This window comes from Triplophysa dalaica, chromosome 1 (genome assembly GCF_015846415.1).
Source record: "Triplophysa dalaica isolate WHDGS20190420 chromosome 1, ASM1584641v1, whole genome shotgun sequence".
Taxonomy (NCBI): domain Eukaryota; kingdom Metazoa; phylum Chordata; class Actinopteri; order Cypriniformes; family Nemacheilidae; genus Triplophysa; species Triplophysa dalaica.
The window spans coordinates 31,124,129-31,140,356 of record NC_079542.1 but is presented as its reverse complement, the minus strand read 5'-3'; the positions used below and the strand labels follow the sequence as shown (position 1 = coordinate 31,140,356).

The following is a 16,228-nucleotide window of genomic DNA, read 5'->3' as shown; positions in this document are numbered from 1 at the left end:
AGTTAAAAAAAATCATGTTTCATAGCTCGTTGAAACTGTAAGCGACGTTTGTATCCTAATAATGAAAACACCTTTAGAATAATTTTTTCGGTTGTATTTTTTATTTTTAACATCTGTCACAAGCCAGGAATCTCAAGACTATTAAGTAAAAAAACTCATGTTACATTCATATTAACCAAATCATTGATTTCTGCTCAGGAATTGGAAAAGAACGTTTAGGCTAAAGGCTAATGCTACCCATTTTGTTGTTGTACCTAAAACAACTCTTATTTTTAATCTTATTTAACTTCATTTAATGAAGCATACGTTCTATTGTTATGTCGAACGTCCTCTGGCATCACCACTTTGTCCTCGTGCAAAAACAAATAAAATTGCTGTAGCAGTTAACAAAAGTAGCCCATATTTTTTATTTTTTTCTAGGAGATTTAGTATTGTCCACTGTGTCGTAATTTACAGTAATTTAAAACAAATACAAAGTGATTTAATAAAAACTTTGCTCTCGCCAATTTTTTAAGAAAGCTTGTGATTTTCTTGTTTCAGTTCAGGATATGCAAGATGGATTTATTGTGAAACAGATAGGCCCCTAATAAAGTATCAAATGTAGGCATAGGCTACACAAGGAAAATAAATGAAAAAAAAAACACAAAAATGTCTTCAACACAGTAAAAACCTTCACAATTGTCAATATGTATAAACTAAGCCTGAGTAATTGCCACACATCAAGAGAAAAATGATATGAAATGATATCGCTATTTCTGATCACGTTTTTATTTTATCCTTTTATTGACTCACACCATTGTTAATGACGTCACCCCCATTCCTTCCCCTCCTTTTTACGTGTTACAGAGGAGATACAGTGTGACCACTTTGGCCAAGAGCGACACAGCGACAACATTAGGGATTACCTTTCACGAATTGTTATTAGCATTTACTAATCCCAATAAGGCTAATTGCGTTGCGTGTAAAATTGCAATCTCCAGCCTTTATGTGATGTGGTGTGTTTGTATGGCCTTGAGGGTGATGCCCCCTCATCCTAATTACACCTCATTAACGCACTGAGGATTTACAAGTTATCTAAAAAGAAATCAACAGGGTGAATTGTTTCCCGCTAAATTACAAAGGGAATTATGTTTTACATTAACATTAAAGCAGGATTCGTAAATCCCTTTTACATTTTGCGTATAAAGTTTCTAAATATAATTAATTAGCCACAATTAAACATCTAATACACATGAGTAGTCCAAATAGGCCTATGACAAAGTGAGTCTAAAAATAAATAGACTAAATGAAGCTCTCTATTTTATTATTTTATTTTGTAAAACAAATGTTGTGTGTATGTTTCAACTAAAGAAAGCTTTAGAAACTTTGTTTGTCTATCCGGTCGTGTCATAGTGGTGGTCACTGCTGAATCACATGAAAGAAAAGTAGGGTTTTCATACTTCCACAACAAAAAAAGACTCAACCATGGATAAGAGCTAATTTGTCAAAGCACCTTCTGCAGTGAGACTCCGCAGGGTCCATCGGGACAGTGTTGTTCATTATCCTTTTCCATTGAGACTTCTTTTTACTCCTCGGCAGTGTCGTGACACAGTCAGGGACGCAATGGCTCCCAGGGGCTCTCATTCACCTCTATATCGTTTATGGATGAGCTCCGGCTTTGCTTAACTTTCCACGTTTCGGGAAAAAAACAAATGCAATGCCACCGTTTTCAAATTTCATGTACATCCAGCCCATATCCTCGCATAAATACATACATTGCGCAGTTTTGAAACTGAGAACAGAAACAGTCACATCATGGTCATGATTTGCGACTGCACCGATAAAGGCTGTAAAACTAGTGGACGGTGAAATAATGGCAAAAGTGCGGCTCGTGAACACGGGGGTAACCTCCACGCTCAGATAAGGTGGCAAAGCGATGTGTGCGTGCGAGAGTGTCAACAAAAGCACGTGGAGAGTGTTTGCGTTTGTTTTACTGGGACCATTTGCAAGTGCACTTAATGCACAGAGCAAACAGGTTCTCCTTTTGAATCCACAGCTGTCAACAGGTTGCTTTCTTTTATCAGTGTCATGGAGGACCCGATCTCTCAGGACTTAAAAAAAGTCTCGTGCACCCAACTATTTACTCAGTAAATCTCGAAATATTCGGAATAGAGGGATTTTAATTTTCGTAGAACTGAACACCCTGTTGTGGGGAAACTGGGAACACGTCTGTGTAATTACAACATTCCGGGAACACTTATAAAATATCTTATAAGATATGCAAACATTTCACATTTATTGTGTTATTCAGCAACCCTGTTTGTATAAACATATTATAAAATAAACATTTAAATGTAAAGAGTGATATATGATTTATGCCATGTTTCAAATTTCGCACCCGGCTAACAATAGAAAACAAAAAGGATAAAAGAAACAATGGGTTAAAGCACACACGTCCCGTTTATTTAATATGGTGTGATTTAGGCATTGCATCTTTAGGAACGAACTGAATACTTCAACATTGCATTAAGCAATATTGAGTGCGCATGAGAGGGGGCGCTCGGCATTTATATTTTCGGACTGATGAGTTGATTCAAACGCGCACTGTTTTACGCACTAAGGGCCTGTTTTGTGCTGACAGCGGGTCAGCGCTTCTCTAATGGGCCGGTTAAGAGCTGCGACCGGGAAAAGACAGACTAATGCATCATTACTATCACCAATCAGCATAGGTGTGTTCAACCCCGTCTCCCTACGACCCTCTCCCTCTCTCTGTCGTGCGCCTTCACTTTCTCACTCCCTCTCTCGCTCATTCACTCACTCACACACTAACGAGGGAGCACACACACTCTCGGCTCCTGCTCAGCCTTGACATCTCAGCTCACTGTCAATCTGTGTCTCCTTCGCAGGGGATTCCCTTTCAGAGAGATTCACGCTGGAAAAGTATACGTTTTGAGAAGACACGGTTGGACATCAATTGTTTATTATTTAGTTTTGCTGTTTCGCCTGGAAGGGCCTTGGCGGTGGGGCAGAATGCCTCAAAAAGGTGAGTGCGTTTGCTTAATCCCAAAAATAAAAGTTGGTTTGCGATTTCCCGTTTTTCTTAAATCTATTACTATAGGGACAAAAACATTTTTTCCTCACTCTTATTATTGAAATGATTGTTCTTGCCTAAATCAGAAAAATTAAATGGGTAAATATGTTTGTAACATTAAAATGGAGCTTTGCTGTCAGATTATGCGAACGCGTGCCATTATTTGTTTGCCATTTTTATTTTTTGCAGAATAGTCTTTATGTCTGAGAAAAGTAAAATGTTTATCTATAACAAGAACAAGTTTGGAGTCACATTAGGCCTGAACTATGTTCTTATGAGTGTGTGGAAATGCACTGATCCGTTGAGACAAGGTGTCAATTTATTTGACCAAGTTTCACTTACATCTGAAGAACATGCGGGCCAGCTTTTTGGGCATTTGTACGGTAAAAATTGATATTTTACGCATTTTACTTTTTTTAAAAATATTATTTGTAATACTTAAGTGAAATGTTAAGTGACGGAAATAATAATAAAATAATATAAACCAAAAATCATAATTACCGAAGCATTTAAATAAATAAAACCATAAAATTTAAAATCGTTCACTTTGAAAACTTTATATTAACTGTCGCAGTTATTTGAGCATTCAGCAAATATTTAGTCTACCAGGCCTAGTTTTTTTAAAAGTTATTTTAAGCTATTTTTTAAGCTACACAACAATAAGTTTGCATCTGTAACATTAGCGATAAGGACGCTCAAGCCCCATAAACCTTCGCTAAATAAATGTAGCTCCAAGGACAAAAGGTTTTTCATCTATAGCACTATAAGATGATTACAGCATGTTAATGTCAGATCCTTAAAAACTTCCCACTGCGCCTTTGTGGCGATACAGATGCATGTCTGCATGTGAATGATGTTTATGAAGAACCCCGTTTCCTGAATAAGCATGTTTAATTAAAGCAATTGTAGTTAAGGATTACACAAACGAAAGAAATGCAGATTGGGTCCTAGTTAACCTCATAAACAGCAACAACCGCTCATACAATCTTAGATAAATAATTAACAGCGCCTAAAAGCACTTACAGAGCTTGCAAATTAAAGTGCACAATACAATTAACAATTCTCTTTAAAGCCCTTAATCGTGATATTTCTCCGTTAGATGTGAGAGTTATAACTTTGTTGCCTGTTCGCAGTTTCTTTAAATGTTTTCAGAACTAGCGTTTAAAACCATAACTATTGTAAAAATGTAAAAAAAAACATTTCAAAAGCAACTTGTGTTCGCAACAAAGGCCTTGATCGTAATATGTCACTGATAGCTGTAAAGGTTATAACTTTGTTTCTTGTTCGCAGCTTCTTTAAATGTTTTCAGAAATATAGACCTTTAAACTATTACTATTGTAAAAATGTAAACAAAAACATTTCAAAAGCAGCTTAATCTAATTTGATAATAGATATATTACGTACAGGTATTGTCTTTTAAAAGCACGAGTTTATTTACTTGATATTTATAAAGATTCACAATAAAACACAACCAGTATGAATTGTGTAAACATTTATTTTGTTTCCTGTTTGTGGCTATATGGCTACAGTTCACACGAGTTTCTAACACTTTTAGATTAAATTGTAAAAGTTTGGAAGGTTGTCGGCCGACACTTGCTCTCGAGTCCTGGGAAGAGAGCGAATGAAAACAGACACAGCAGTTTTGTTATTGCAGCTTCGGGGGAGAAAACGAAACGAAAGACTTTCCTTCGCCGGGCCCCTTTTTAGCAATCTGACTGAATAGATCCTTTATTGCAATTGTTTTTTTCCAATTGAGCACCCTACAGGGCTGTTGCATCCTTTTACAACCCCTAACAACCCACACCCGTTACACAATCACCTTCAGATATTTATAACGCGAAATTACTTTTCCATTTCCCCAAACGAAACACACATTGGGGTTCGGGCACCGGGGTCACGAACATCAGGAAAGTGACAGTGGTGGTCGTGGGTGTATATGTGTGTGTGCGCGCGTTCGGTTGGGGGGTAGGGTGCCCTCGGCTCTTTGTATTCGGGCAAGTATTGGTATACGTTTAGTGGGAGGCTGTGTTGCTAGTTGCAGAGGCCGAGTTGTGCTCGCAGGGTTTGGGTATAGAAGGTAAAAAGAAGCGCATTGTTGAGCTCCAGCAGGCTTTGTTAGGACTCTCACCCCCTCCCGATCTCACTTTTCAGAGCAGTGATGCGAAGTAGACAGCGTGTGTCACTGTACACTTTTGACGAGAAGATCTAAAGAGGACGAAAATATTTTTACAGACCACCGAGAGACTCTCATCCGCCTACATTATATTACATTGCTCAACTCAAGATTGCGCACGTATGCGCACAACAACAAACAACATTTATAACGAAAGAAAAAATACGTTACAAATTGGCAGGTGCTGAATGAAGGGGCTGCGTGCACATTTGATAAATACTTTGCTGAAGACAATCAATCCAGTCAAAATAAATATTATACAAACCAGCTATGTAGATGTTTTATTATATGAAGCCATACTGCTAATAATGTAATATTACTTTTTGCTTTAGGAAAGACCTTAATTGTTGCATAAAGCCTAAATTGTTTTAAACTGACCGTCAATCGTGTTAGTAGAATTGTTTTGAAAGTTGAAATTCTGCAGAAATTATTTTTCCTAAACACGTAATCTACCAGAGAACCAACAGCGTAATTTTGAGGTGCACCAACGCATCTGCAATCTACAATCTGCTAATAAACTGATTTCAAACTAACCCTATTTATTTTCTTTTTCATAAATAGAATACCATAACCAAACCACGTGGGAATCTGGAGTGGCCTCCATGATGCAAAACAGTAAGTGTATTTCTTATTAAGCCACTCGTGTGTACATTCAGACTGTGAGATTTAATAAATTACTTTGTCTCTTGGAAATAATAACACATGCTTTCCAAGAATAGTTTAAGAATAGTTCTTCGCCTTTGCAGGTCCACCCAAATCTGAACTGCATTGCTTTTTTAAGAGGGGAGAAACTGGTCGACCTATGAAGTGCAAACATAAATTATTAAAAAAAATGGAATAGGATGCATTTTACATTTTACATACATTTAATAAAGAATTTTCAATTACAAATATTTTTGCGCATACATTTATATTTAGATGAATACCCTAACAAATTACATTAATTAACACGATTATATTATTAGTATAATATCATAGCGTACAAATAAACTAAATGTTGATGGTGATCACACATTTATTACAACTGTTATCGGTAACAAATAATTGCAGTTCTGTCTGAATGATTACTAAAAATGTTACATAAAGGACCTGACAGTGCCGTCCAAACTAATACAAAACATATAGGCTATTCATGAGTTCCCTGTTCATTTCATGAGACAAAAACAATTGTGTTATTCTGGAAACTGAATAAATGACATTTGTCACTTGAAAGAAAAAACGTCTCGTATATTAAACATGCTAATGGTATTATTATTCTTTCTGTTATAATATTTGGATGTATTGGCAAAAGTATGGTTTTTTTGTCAGTAAAAAGTTAAATAATAAATAATAACACGTTTCTATAGAACGGAAAAATAATGTTCAGGGGATCAAAACAAGATTGGTAGAATTTGTTTGTTTTTAAATAGCTAGTTATGAAAGATTGTTGAGAATCCTGAGATTCGATGCGAGTTAAATTATAATTTTATGAAAACGAAGAGTCGCAGCTAAAAGATAAATTATTTATTAATTTTATGCAATTTATTTAACCAGGATATTTCGGTTTAAATCTTTAGATTTCGTTTGGATCTCGTCTGGATTCGCCTTTAGCCTTAGGAGCATCGTAATTTACAACATATGCTTCCCCATTAGTAGACAAGCAATAAAACACTCATCTCGTTATGAGCGCCATCGGGTCACATCTACAGTTCTGTACTGTGGGGAATTGCATCATTATTAAGATTTAACCCCTGAACCTAAAATGATACGCCAGGTCAATCTTCTATGTGATGTGACATCGATCAAATGGACACGTTTGATAAACCTGCACGCCTTCTTACAATCTCAAATCTTTTAAATCCAACTAATCCAGGAATGATTTAAAGATGGAGATGATGACACTGGATTATTCCACTAGATTTGGCCAGATTACCACACCTTTGTTGTACATAACAGTAAAGCTGTCATTGCTTAAATAACGCTTAATATAATTTGTCCATAAATATTGTACTTTAGGGGTGTATAGTACAACTTGGTTCATGCTGTAACATCTAAATTAACTTAGCCTACATTAGTCATCATAATATATCTATGAAGCAACTTCAAATTCTTAGAAAAAAGTACTTACTATTACAATTTTACAGTGTACTTTGATCAAATTAAAGCATCTTCAGGATTGTGGATTTCTCCAATTTAGCACAACAGGACTAGATATGGGGTTTGTTACAAAATCCAAACAGTCTGATGGGTAAAAAAAAGGTTTGTCAGTTTTAATATGTTTAGAAACCTTCACACTCCCTTTCTCGGGCCGGCGCGATGCCCCTACAGCTACACATAAAACAAAGTCCTCCTCCTAGGCAGCACGAGCAGAGTCCAGTTTGGTCTGATATCCAAATGCAGACAGAAAGGGTCGTTTTATCATGCTACTATTTGTCTGGACGATGCGTTTTTCAAAGGCAGAGCGGTGTCATATAATGTGACAGTCCTGCCACAAGCGCTTCAGCTGATCTTTTCAATGAGCCTGCATGCGTGATCCGAGGCGACCTCCGCCTATTTCCAGAAATTAAGCTCAAACTTGACGTGCAGCTAGCTTTATTCTAAAGACAAATGTCAGAGAGTCTCATCATATTTTCCCCCCTCTTCCACTGCTATATTTGGAGCTTATTTATTGCTTAGGAGCTCGGGCTCCTGCAGTCAGAAGAGAGGAGAGCGGGGCTAGAACACACACACACACAAACACACTCCAGGGAGGCTTTCCGTAGTTCAGCATCCAGTTCGGGTTTTTTGGTGGTTCTGAATTGACATTCATTGGACTTTCTCTTCACTTGGTATGTGCATTTGTTACCCTTCTGAAGCTGATGGGTACATAACAATGTATTAACAATGCATTGTACAGATTGCTATTGTAATGATGGTTACATGGATACTGACATATGCTTTGTCATAATTAGTCTCTTTATAGTGTGTTTTGTGGTTCATTGATAGCTCTGTTTGTTTTTAACATTAGTGTCCTTATTAGGGATTTGTTAATCAGGTGCAGTGTCTTAACACTTGGCACATGGTGTTTTCCACACCCGCTCTCTTTATGTGATTATAAAAATTTCAATGCACTTGAATGGAGTTGTTTTGACTTAGAGGTCAGTCGATTCTCTGCTTGTATTGATCGAGTCCAGTAAATGGCATTCAGATGGTCGACTATGTAGGGCATACTGACCCGTGTCTAACAGCATTTAAAATTAATAGGTTACAAAACGTAAAGGTTGACGTGGCTGACGTTTGTGTTTATGTTGTGTATTTGCAATGTGTATATAAATTCAGAATACTTACTTAATGTACTTGATATGGCATTATTTTGTTCCACATTATGAACATGCATCCTATATTGTTTTTACAGAATTATTACATTATTATTACAGTTTTAATACTGTAGTTACCTACATAACATCTTACAAATAATATGAGCACTATTATATGAAGTGTTACTCTGTTTTTCCCTGTAATCTGACACAGTCAGCTTTAAGACGTGACATTTTACTCCTGACAATGGGACACCTATTGAAAAAGGTTTTCGAGGCGAAAGACGAGCCAATTTGTTATGTCTCCACGTGCCACAGGTCACAGCGGCGTCAACCAGCTCGGCGGGGTCTTTGTGAACGGCAGACCCTTACCGGACTCCACCAGACAGAAAATCGTTGAACTCGCTCACAGCGGAGCGCGACCCTGCGACATATCCAGGATTTTACAGGTGACCATTTAGAATCATCTGAACGTCTACAAGCTTTGCAGGTCTTTGTCAATAGTTATGGTTTCAAGTCATTCTCAGTGATTTTATTTATCTATCATGGCCACATATAATGACCACAGTACAACTTAATTATAAATGAATTACAGTCGAAATAACACAAACAAATTTCCCTGCAGTACCACAATATAATATCGTATGTCTATTATACTAATGTCAAGAGTTACTCTGCAGTTATCACTAATAACAGGCTGGCAGACAGGCATCGAACATTTCCTTCGAAATCATCCTAGCATTTTTAAGGCATATTTTCTGTGTTCATAGACCCATGATGATGCAAAAGTCCAACTGGACAATAAGAACGTAAGCGTATAATCGTTTGAAGTACATTACATTATTTCCCTTTAGTCGTCAATAATGTATGTGAATTGTGCACATTGTTGTCCATTCAGGTGTCGAACGGCTGCGTGAGTAAGATTCTGGGGAGATATTATGAGACCGGCTCCATACGACCACGAGCTATTGGAGGCAGCAAGCCGAGGGTAGCGACGCCCGAAGTGGTCAGCAGAATAGCACTGTATAAGAGGGAGTGCCCATCTATCTTTGCCTGGGAAATTCGGGACAGACTACTGTCCGAGGTGGTTTGCACCAACGATAACATACCCAGCGTAAGTGCAAAAATGTGCCACTTTCATGAATAAAAATGTACTTATTACTAATTTACACATTTAACTTTTTGACAATTAATACATCAGACAATACTTATGAGCAGATCTTTGTTTCTCAATTATAAGTTAACAATTGAAGCTGTAGTCGGAAAAAGTCCTTTTGAAAGCTTGAATTCCATTGCAAACAGCATCGACTGACAATCCTTTTTACACCGTTCAGGTATCGTCAATAAACCGAGTCCTGCGCAACCTGGCGAGCGAAAAGCAACAGATGGGGGCAGATGGTATGTACGACAAGCTGAGGATGCTCAACGGGCAGACCGGCACGTGGGGGACGCGCCCGGGATGGTACCCCGGCACATCTGTGCCAGGGCAACCGAATCAAGGTGAGACAGTCTATTAGTGATAATAAAACGTAACAGCATCATCACGGTTATCAGCAGCAATATAGAAACAATAAGCAAAATAATGATCACAAAGGCACATCAACAACAGGAATCACTAGTAGGATTATTGGTTGATTATTTAAATTATAAATATTTTATTATAAATTTGTAATATTAATGTAATAATAAATAATGCAATTATAATGAATAAAGAATTTGTTACTTCAATAATAAAAAGTTTTAATAAAAATAATTTAAGTAGTACAATAAAGTGTATAATTTAATATTTAATCAATTTATATATAATTATATATTGTAGATCTGGCATTAAATTTTGGGGGGGAATGAAAGAATGTGAACGTTTGCAAATCCACAGAAGCCATTTGGTCTAAATGTAAATCATTAAGGAGAAACCGTATGAGGTTTACATCAGAAAATCTATAGTCAGGGATTGCGTGCCATTGACAAGCCCTGAAGAGAAATGGACACTCATTAACCAAAGAGTTAGTGCCAATTAAACAGTAATTCATCAGACATTTCAATATGGCCTCTGTCTGGGCCCTGGACCTGCGTGACTAGGAAGAGAGTTTTCGGCGGAGGTGTCCACGAGGCTCCACCTGCCCCCACCCCCTTCTAGTAACCTCCACATCATTTGCACCCCATGGGGAGCGAGAGAAAAGCGCTACGGGTCCTCAGACAAAAGATGTTTCTGTCACATGCAGGAATTTGTGACAGGCAGAGCTCTGTCCTCTGTAATTGCTCATTAGAGGTCGTTTTGTCTTTTTTTGGAAAGAACATGCACAGGCTTTTGGTTACAGGAAAAAAGTAAATCTGAATGAATAGTTTGTTTTTAATTAGGTTGATTTAAGCCTTCACATAATCTTGTGTTTGAATGATCACAAAAATAAATCTTTGATCCGAAATACCATTTGCTACTAAAAAAGTAATAAAAACGCTCGAAACATTTTTAAAATCTAGTTTAAAACTATATTGTACCCCCAAATAAATTCTGTATTTATAGATCATGCAATCTTTTGGCAATTCATAATTCATTACACAAGATGGATTTTTCGTTGTAGTTCATAGACTATTTTTCGGTTATTTTAGTATGATTTGACTATTTTTCCTGTTTTAGCAATCGTTACAAATATTTTTGTACGATCCACATGGTAAAAATGAAAACGAAATACTTTTACAAAATAGTTCATGTAAAGTTCTGCAAGAGCTGCAATGAAGGGAAAGATTATCTTAGTTTCTCTTTACGATCTCATGATCCCAAAAGTCTCAGCAAATATATTTAGTCTTTGACCACCATGTCGTCCCTGAAGAATTTCTTTCAGATTTCTCCACATCAAACAACACAATATCAGCACATTTGCTTGCAATATCGTATTGTTGCATTTCTTGCTGAACACAGCCAGTCAGATCAGCAGGAATCTGATTGGAGAGCCTCTCCGTGCCCTCTTAAAGCAAGCGAGGTCATCTCATGTTGAACGTATAACCCTAACGGGCATTTAACAGTGCCGACCTGGGCTTCTTTGATTAATGACAGGGTGTATAGAGGTTAACATACTGAACTGAAAGCTCTGTTGACTAGATCCTTGTGTCGTACAATGCTGAGCACTGCACGCCTCTTTTTGTTGTTCCCCGTCCAATTGTGCCAGCGGGAGAATTCGGGCCGTCGCAAAAAGGGCTGGCAGCTCATCCCTGTCTGCGCAGTTTAATGGTTTCCCTTATTCTACCGGTATTGTGTCATAGAGAAAAGCGCCTCTCTATTCAAGGGTTGGTGGTCACGTCAATGGGTCCCCAGACTCCCATACGGTGAATAGCCCTAAAGACTTTCTATGCATTATACGTGCTGGAGAATGTTGAGGTATTAAACAGTCCAGCGGGGTTGGGGTTCATTTAACAGATTCTTTTGGGAACTTTGTTATGGATGCGGTGATATGCGACTGATTGGTTGCATTGGCCACATCTCTTCTTTAAAGTCCTTCATTTATGATTTGAAGTGAACAGATTTGGTGCAAAACACAATGCCTGATATGATGTCATTTATTTGCATTAAACATGTGTGTGAAAAGCCATTTGCCCTCAAAAAGGAAAGATTTACCGCAATAGTGTGTTATTTACAGATGGCAGCCAACAGCAGGACAACGGTGGCGAGAACACAAACTCTATTAGCTCGAACGGAGAAGATTCAGATGAGACTCAAATGCGACTGCAACTGAAAAGAAAGCTGCAAAGAAACAGAACATCGTTCACGCAGGAGCAGATCGAAGCTCTTGAAAAAGGTGAGCGTCCTGCTAAAGAATCAGCGATGCCGAGGTTATTGGTTCGATAACTAGAAACACAAACTGATTCCATGTATCTCATCTGGTTGAGGGCCAGAAAATAACTTGTCATGTTCACATTGGTTTCAGAGTTTGAAAGAACCCACTATCCCGATGTTTTTGCGAGAGAAAGACTTGCAGCGAAAATCGACCTCCCAGAAGCAAGAATACAGGTGAGCTGATATCTTTGCTTTGATAATGGTGTGAAGAAGTTTGTTGAGACAGCTTTTGTGACTGACCTTCTCTGTGCCTGCAGGTGTGGTTCTCCAACAGAAGAGCCAAATGGAGGCGAGAAGAGAAACTGCGGAACCAGCGAAGACAAGCCAGCAACTCCTCCAGCCACATTCCCATCAGCAGCAGCTTCAACACCAGCATCTATCAGGGCATCCCACAACCCAGCACTCCTGGTAAATGCTTTCAGAAACACACTTTAACTATAACGCAGCTGTCATATTGTGATTATAAAGGTGTTCCAAATGTGTTTAAATTTCCTGGTTCTGCTGAACACAAAATACAATTTTGAAGAATGTGGAAAACAAACAGTTCAGGGGCAACATTGAGTACCCCAGTAGTTTTATTTTCTACGATAGTAATGATTGGTGCCCCGGCACTGTTTGGTTGCACACATCCTTCCAAATATTTTTTAAATTACACCTTAGCAGAGGTTTCTGACCAAAACTGTATTTAAAAAATATTTTTAATTATTATTATTTATTAAACAATAAAACAAAACATTTAGTCAACACTAAAGCACGAATCTTCTCCCACCAGTATCCTTTACAGCAGGATCAATGCTTGGCAGACCAGACACCGCCCTAACCAACGCATACGCCGGTCTGCCTCCAATGCCAAGCTTCACGATGGCCAACAACCTTCCTATGCAAGTAAGTAACATCCCACACTACTGCAGGTGCCGTGTGATGCTTCCTTAAACCCCGCCCCTGCCCCTCATCAACTATTTCCATATGTTCAAAGGAACAATATATACATTTCTATTCTCTTTCTTATAGCCAAGCCAGACATCTTCCTATTCCTGCATGCTGCCCACCAGTCCGTCAGTGAATGGGCGGAGCTACGACACTTACACCCCCCCTCATATGCAGGCACACATGAACAGCCAATCAATGGCAACTTCTGGTACCGCCTCAACAGGTAGGCAGAATAGTTCATTGTGTACGGCTTGGTGACGCTCATCTTAGATCACTTGGTAGATTTTTGTAGGTATTAATTTAAACCTTTACTGTTATTTTTGTTCATACCGTATATTCATATGCACAAAAGATGCTCAACCATTAAATTTTATGTGCATGATTTTATTGTATTTTTAATTGTGGTTCTCTTTTGTTTCACACAATGTTTTATTTGTAACACTTTTGTTCTTTCAATCATGTTTTTCTTTATTCATTCTACACTGAAAATGTTGTGTTATTTCTACCCATCGTTGGGTCAAATATGGACAGACCCAACAGTCGGGTTAAATTAAACCAGAATATGGTTATATTTGACCCCACAATGGGTTAAAACAACCCAGAATTTTTAGTTAAAACAAACAAGTATAGGTTCATTTATAACCCAACAGTTGGGTAGTCCATTTTTGACTCAACGTTGGGTTGACATATCCCAGCATTTTTAAGAGTGTACTTATAATACATGTCATAATTTTTAATAGTGATGATGTGATAATGTGATGCAATACATCACAGCTAATATTCAACATTATAATGAAGCACTGTATAAAAAAATCCTTGTCAAATTCAAGTGATTGTTCTTTCAAAAATTCTCCTATAACAGCGATGATTTAAGTTGTGTGTCTGTCTTTTTTTGTGTTCAGGACTCATCTCCCCCGGAGTCTCAGTCCCCGTTCAAGTTCCTGGAACTGAACCCGACATGTCTCAGTACTGGTCAAGATTACAGTAAAGAAAAGAGTTACTTCGCCCTGTGACTTCCTCACTGAGAGACTAAGAAAGACAAGCAGTATTCCACAAACACACACTGAAAACTTGAGGCAGTACCTTTAAGAAGAAAACGCGACGGTTACAGTGACACAACAGCGGATCCCGGTTTCAAAAAACTTTAATGGAACAAAAACAACAAACCACTGCTACATCCACATGTTTAATATCCAGTTTTGTTGTATTTGTACATGGGCATTCGTATGTAAAGACGATGAGAGACACTAGACAGCCAAAAAATATATGAGGGTCTTTCATTTAATCTAAATGGAAGAACACAAGTCAATGCGACTGTTTTCTGATGACCTCATATCAGGATTATGGGTCAGAATCCATACAGTATGCCACCATGGAGAGAGCACCTCTGTTTGCCCACTTGATTTTTCACTTTTTTAGAGTTACCCTCTATAAGGACAAGGCTCAAGTCAACGTACCCACAAAGGATTCAATTGACAGTGCACAATATTGTATCTATAAAGGAACAACAGCCATTATGTGAACACGTTGCAGTTCTGTGTTTGAGGGTTTTGACCAAAACCTTTGCTGGGTAAACTGATTCGGAGGCTGTTTTGTGTTTGATAATTTATAACTGTAAAGAAAAAGCAAGAAATCTGCAGGCTGTACCACAAAAATGACTTGTTTGAGACTTCTTTGTCCTCAAAAATCACATAGACTTGCGAACTTCAATATATTCTAATTTTTAATGCCCGTAAAAACTATAAATGTTTTACACTGATTTTCATACGTCAGTAAAAAGGAAAAGCATTTAGGTCAGGTACATATGGTCTATTAGGTATAGTTGTATTATAGTGTACTCCTTTACATCATTTTGTGAGACTAGAAATATTTAATTCAAATAATTGATTAAAAAAAGCTTGACAGAGTTTTAAAACGTACGTGTTTGGCAGTTGTTTACAAGTACATATCAGATTTTAACCATTGTTGATTGTAAAACAGACCAAAGCCTTCATATTTCATCGATCACACGACAGTTTCCTCTTTTTTATTGTTAGTCTTGTGTTGCGAGATTTTGTAAAACAAAATATTTTACATTCTAGTACACCGGCTTCAAGTATATTTGACTGCGGATTAATCACGCGGTCCTTTATTTATGATCGACGACCATTTGTGGTTTTAGAAAAGCTGTTGACATTCTGCGTTTTGTTGTGTACCTAAAACATCAACACTTGTAAAGGTTTTGTGGCGGGGAGACGCTCTGGAAAACGAAAAGGTCTTCCCCTGTCTTGCAGATATTTCAATTTTAACTTTATTTAAAAGCTTTCTAAATGTATTTTGTGAGAACTATTAAAAACAATTTTGTACAGTAGTTCTTGTCACACTCTTCTTGGGCTCATCCATAAAGTTCAACTAAAATATATTTCCACCAAGCAAATGACCACAAACTACATTTAAAGGCGCAGCAACGTGCGAAAACTTCTCTTTTCTCCCACATACCTCATAACCACCAAAGAGCTGGTGAACAAAGACACCAGCCGACTCCACACAACTCAGACATCACAAAAACACAACACAATAGAAACGGCCTACACCATTCACAACTGCCAGCTCTTGTTTTGGTAGAGTTACGATGGTCTAAAAGGAAGGAAAAAGCGAGTGAGCGTGGGGGGAGGACAGAGAGAGAGAGAGAGAGCACGAAGAAACCAGGAGAATAAAGTGGCCCGAGCGAGCCCGGGGTGAGCAGAGAGTGAGATGAAGCGATTGTGTGGCAGAATTAGTTATTTTGCCTCACTTGCTATCTCAGCGGGGAGCTAGAGGGGTGGGACGGGATGGGGGAAAGTGTCCGTGTGGAAGTGTTTCAGGGGTGAGGCTGGTCCTTGTGACTAGCAGGGTCAGGTGGTGGTCTGTGGGATTTAAGGAAAAGGACAATCGGAAATGTCGCTCACAACACAAACACACACTTCCACTTG

The 16,228-nt window shown here is 38.1% G+C and overlaps 1 protein-coding gene across 2 annotated transcripts; it reads left to right on the top strand.

The window, feature by feature from the left end:
• The first annotated feature begins 2,588 nt into the window (after positions 1 to 2,588).
• Positions 2,589 to 15,619, top strand: pax6b (paired box 6b). Of its 2 annotated transcripts, XM_056756107.1 has the most exons (13): positions 2,589 to 2,708; positions 2,886 to 3,022; positions 5,805 to 5,858; positions 8,837 to 8,967; positions 9,289 to 9,327; positions 9,417 to 9,632; positions 9,853 to 10,018; positions 12,151 to 12,309; positions 12,439 to 12,521; positions 12,605 to 12,755; positions 13,120 to 13,232; positions 13,359 to 13,500; positions 14,180 to 15,619. In XM_056756107.1, exons 2-13 carry the CDS (start codon positions 3,010 to 3,012, stop codon positions 14,263 to 14,265), a joined length of 1,353 nt encoding a protein of 450 aa, XP_056612085.1. In that variant the 5' UTR covers positions 2,589 to 2,708; positions 2,886 to 3,009; the 3' UTR covers positions 14,266 to 15,619. The 2 variants fall into 2 exon arrangements, with proteins under 2 accessions (XP_056612085.1, XP_056612088.1); XM_056756110.1 differs by lacking the exons at positions 2,589 to 2,708; positions 9,289 to 9,327 and having other exon boundaries at positions 2,815 to 3,022.
• Positions 15,620 to 16,228: the final 609 nt, after the last annotated feature.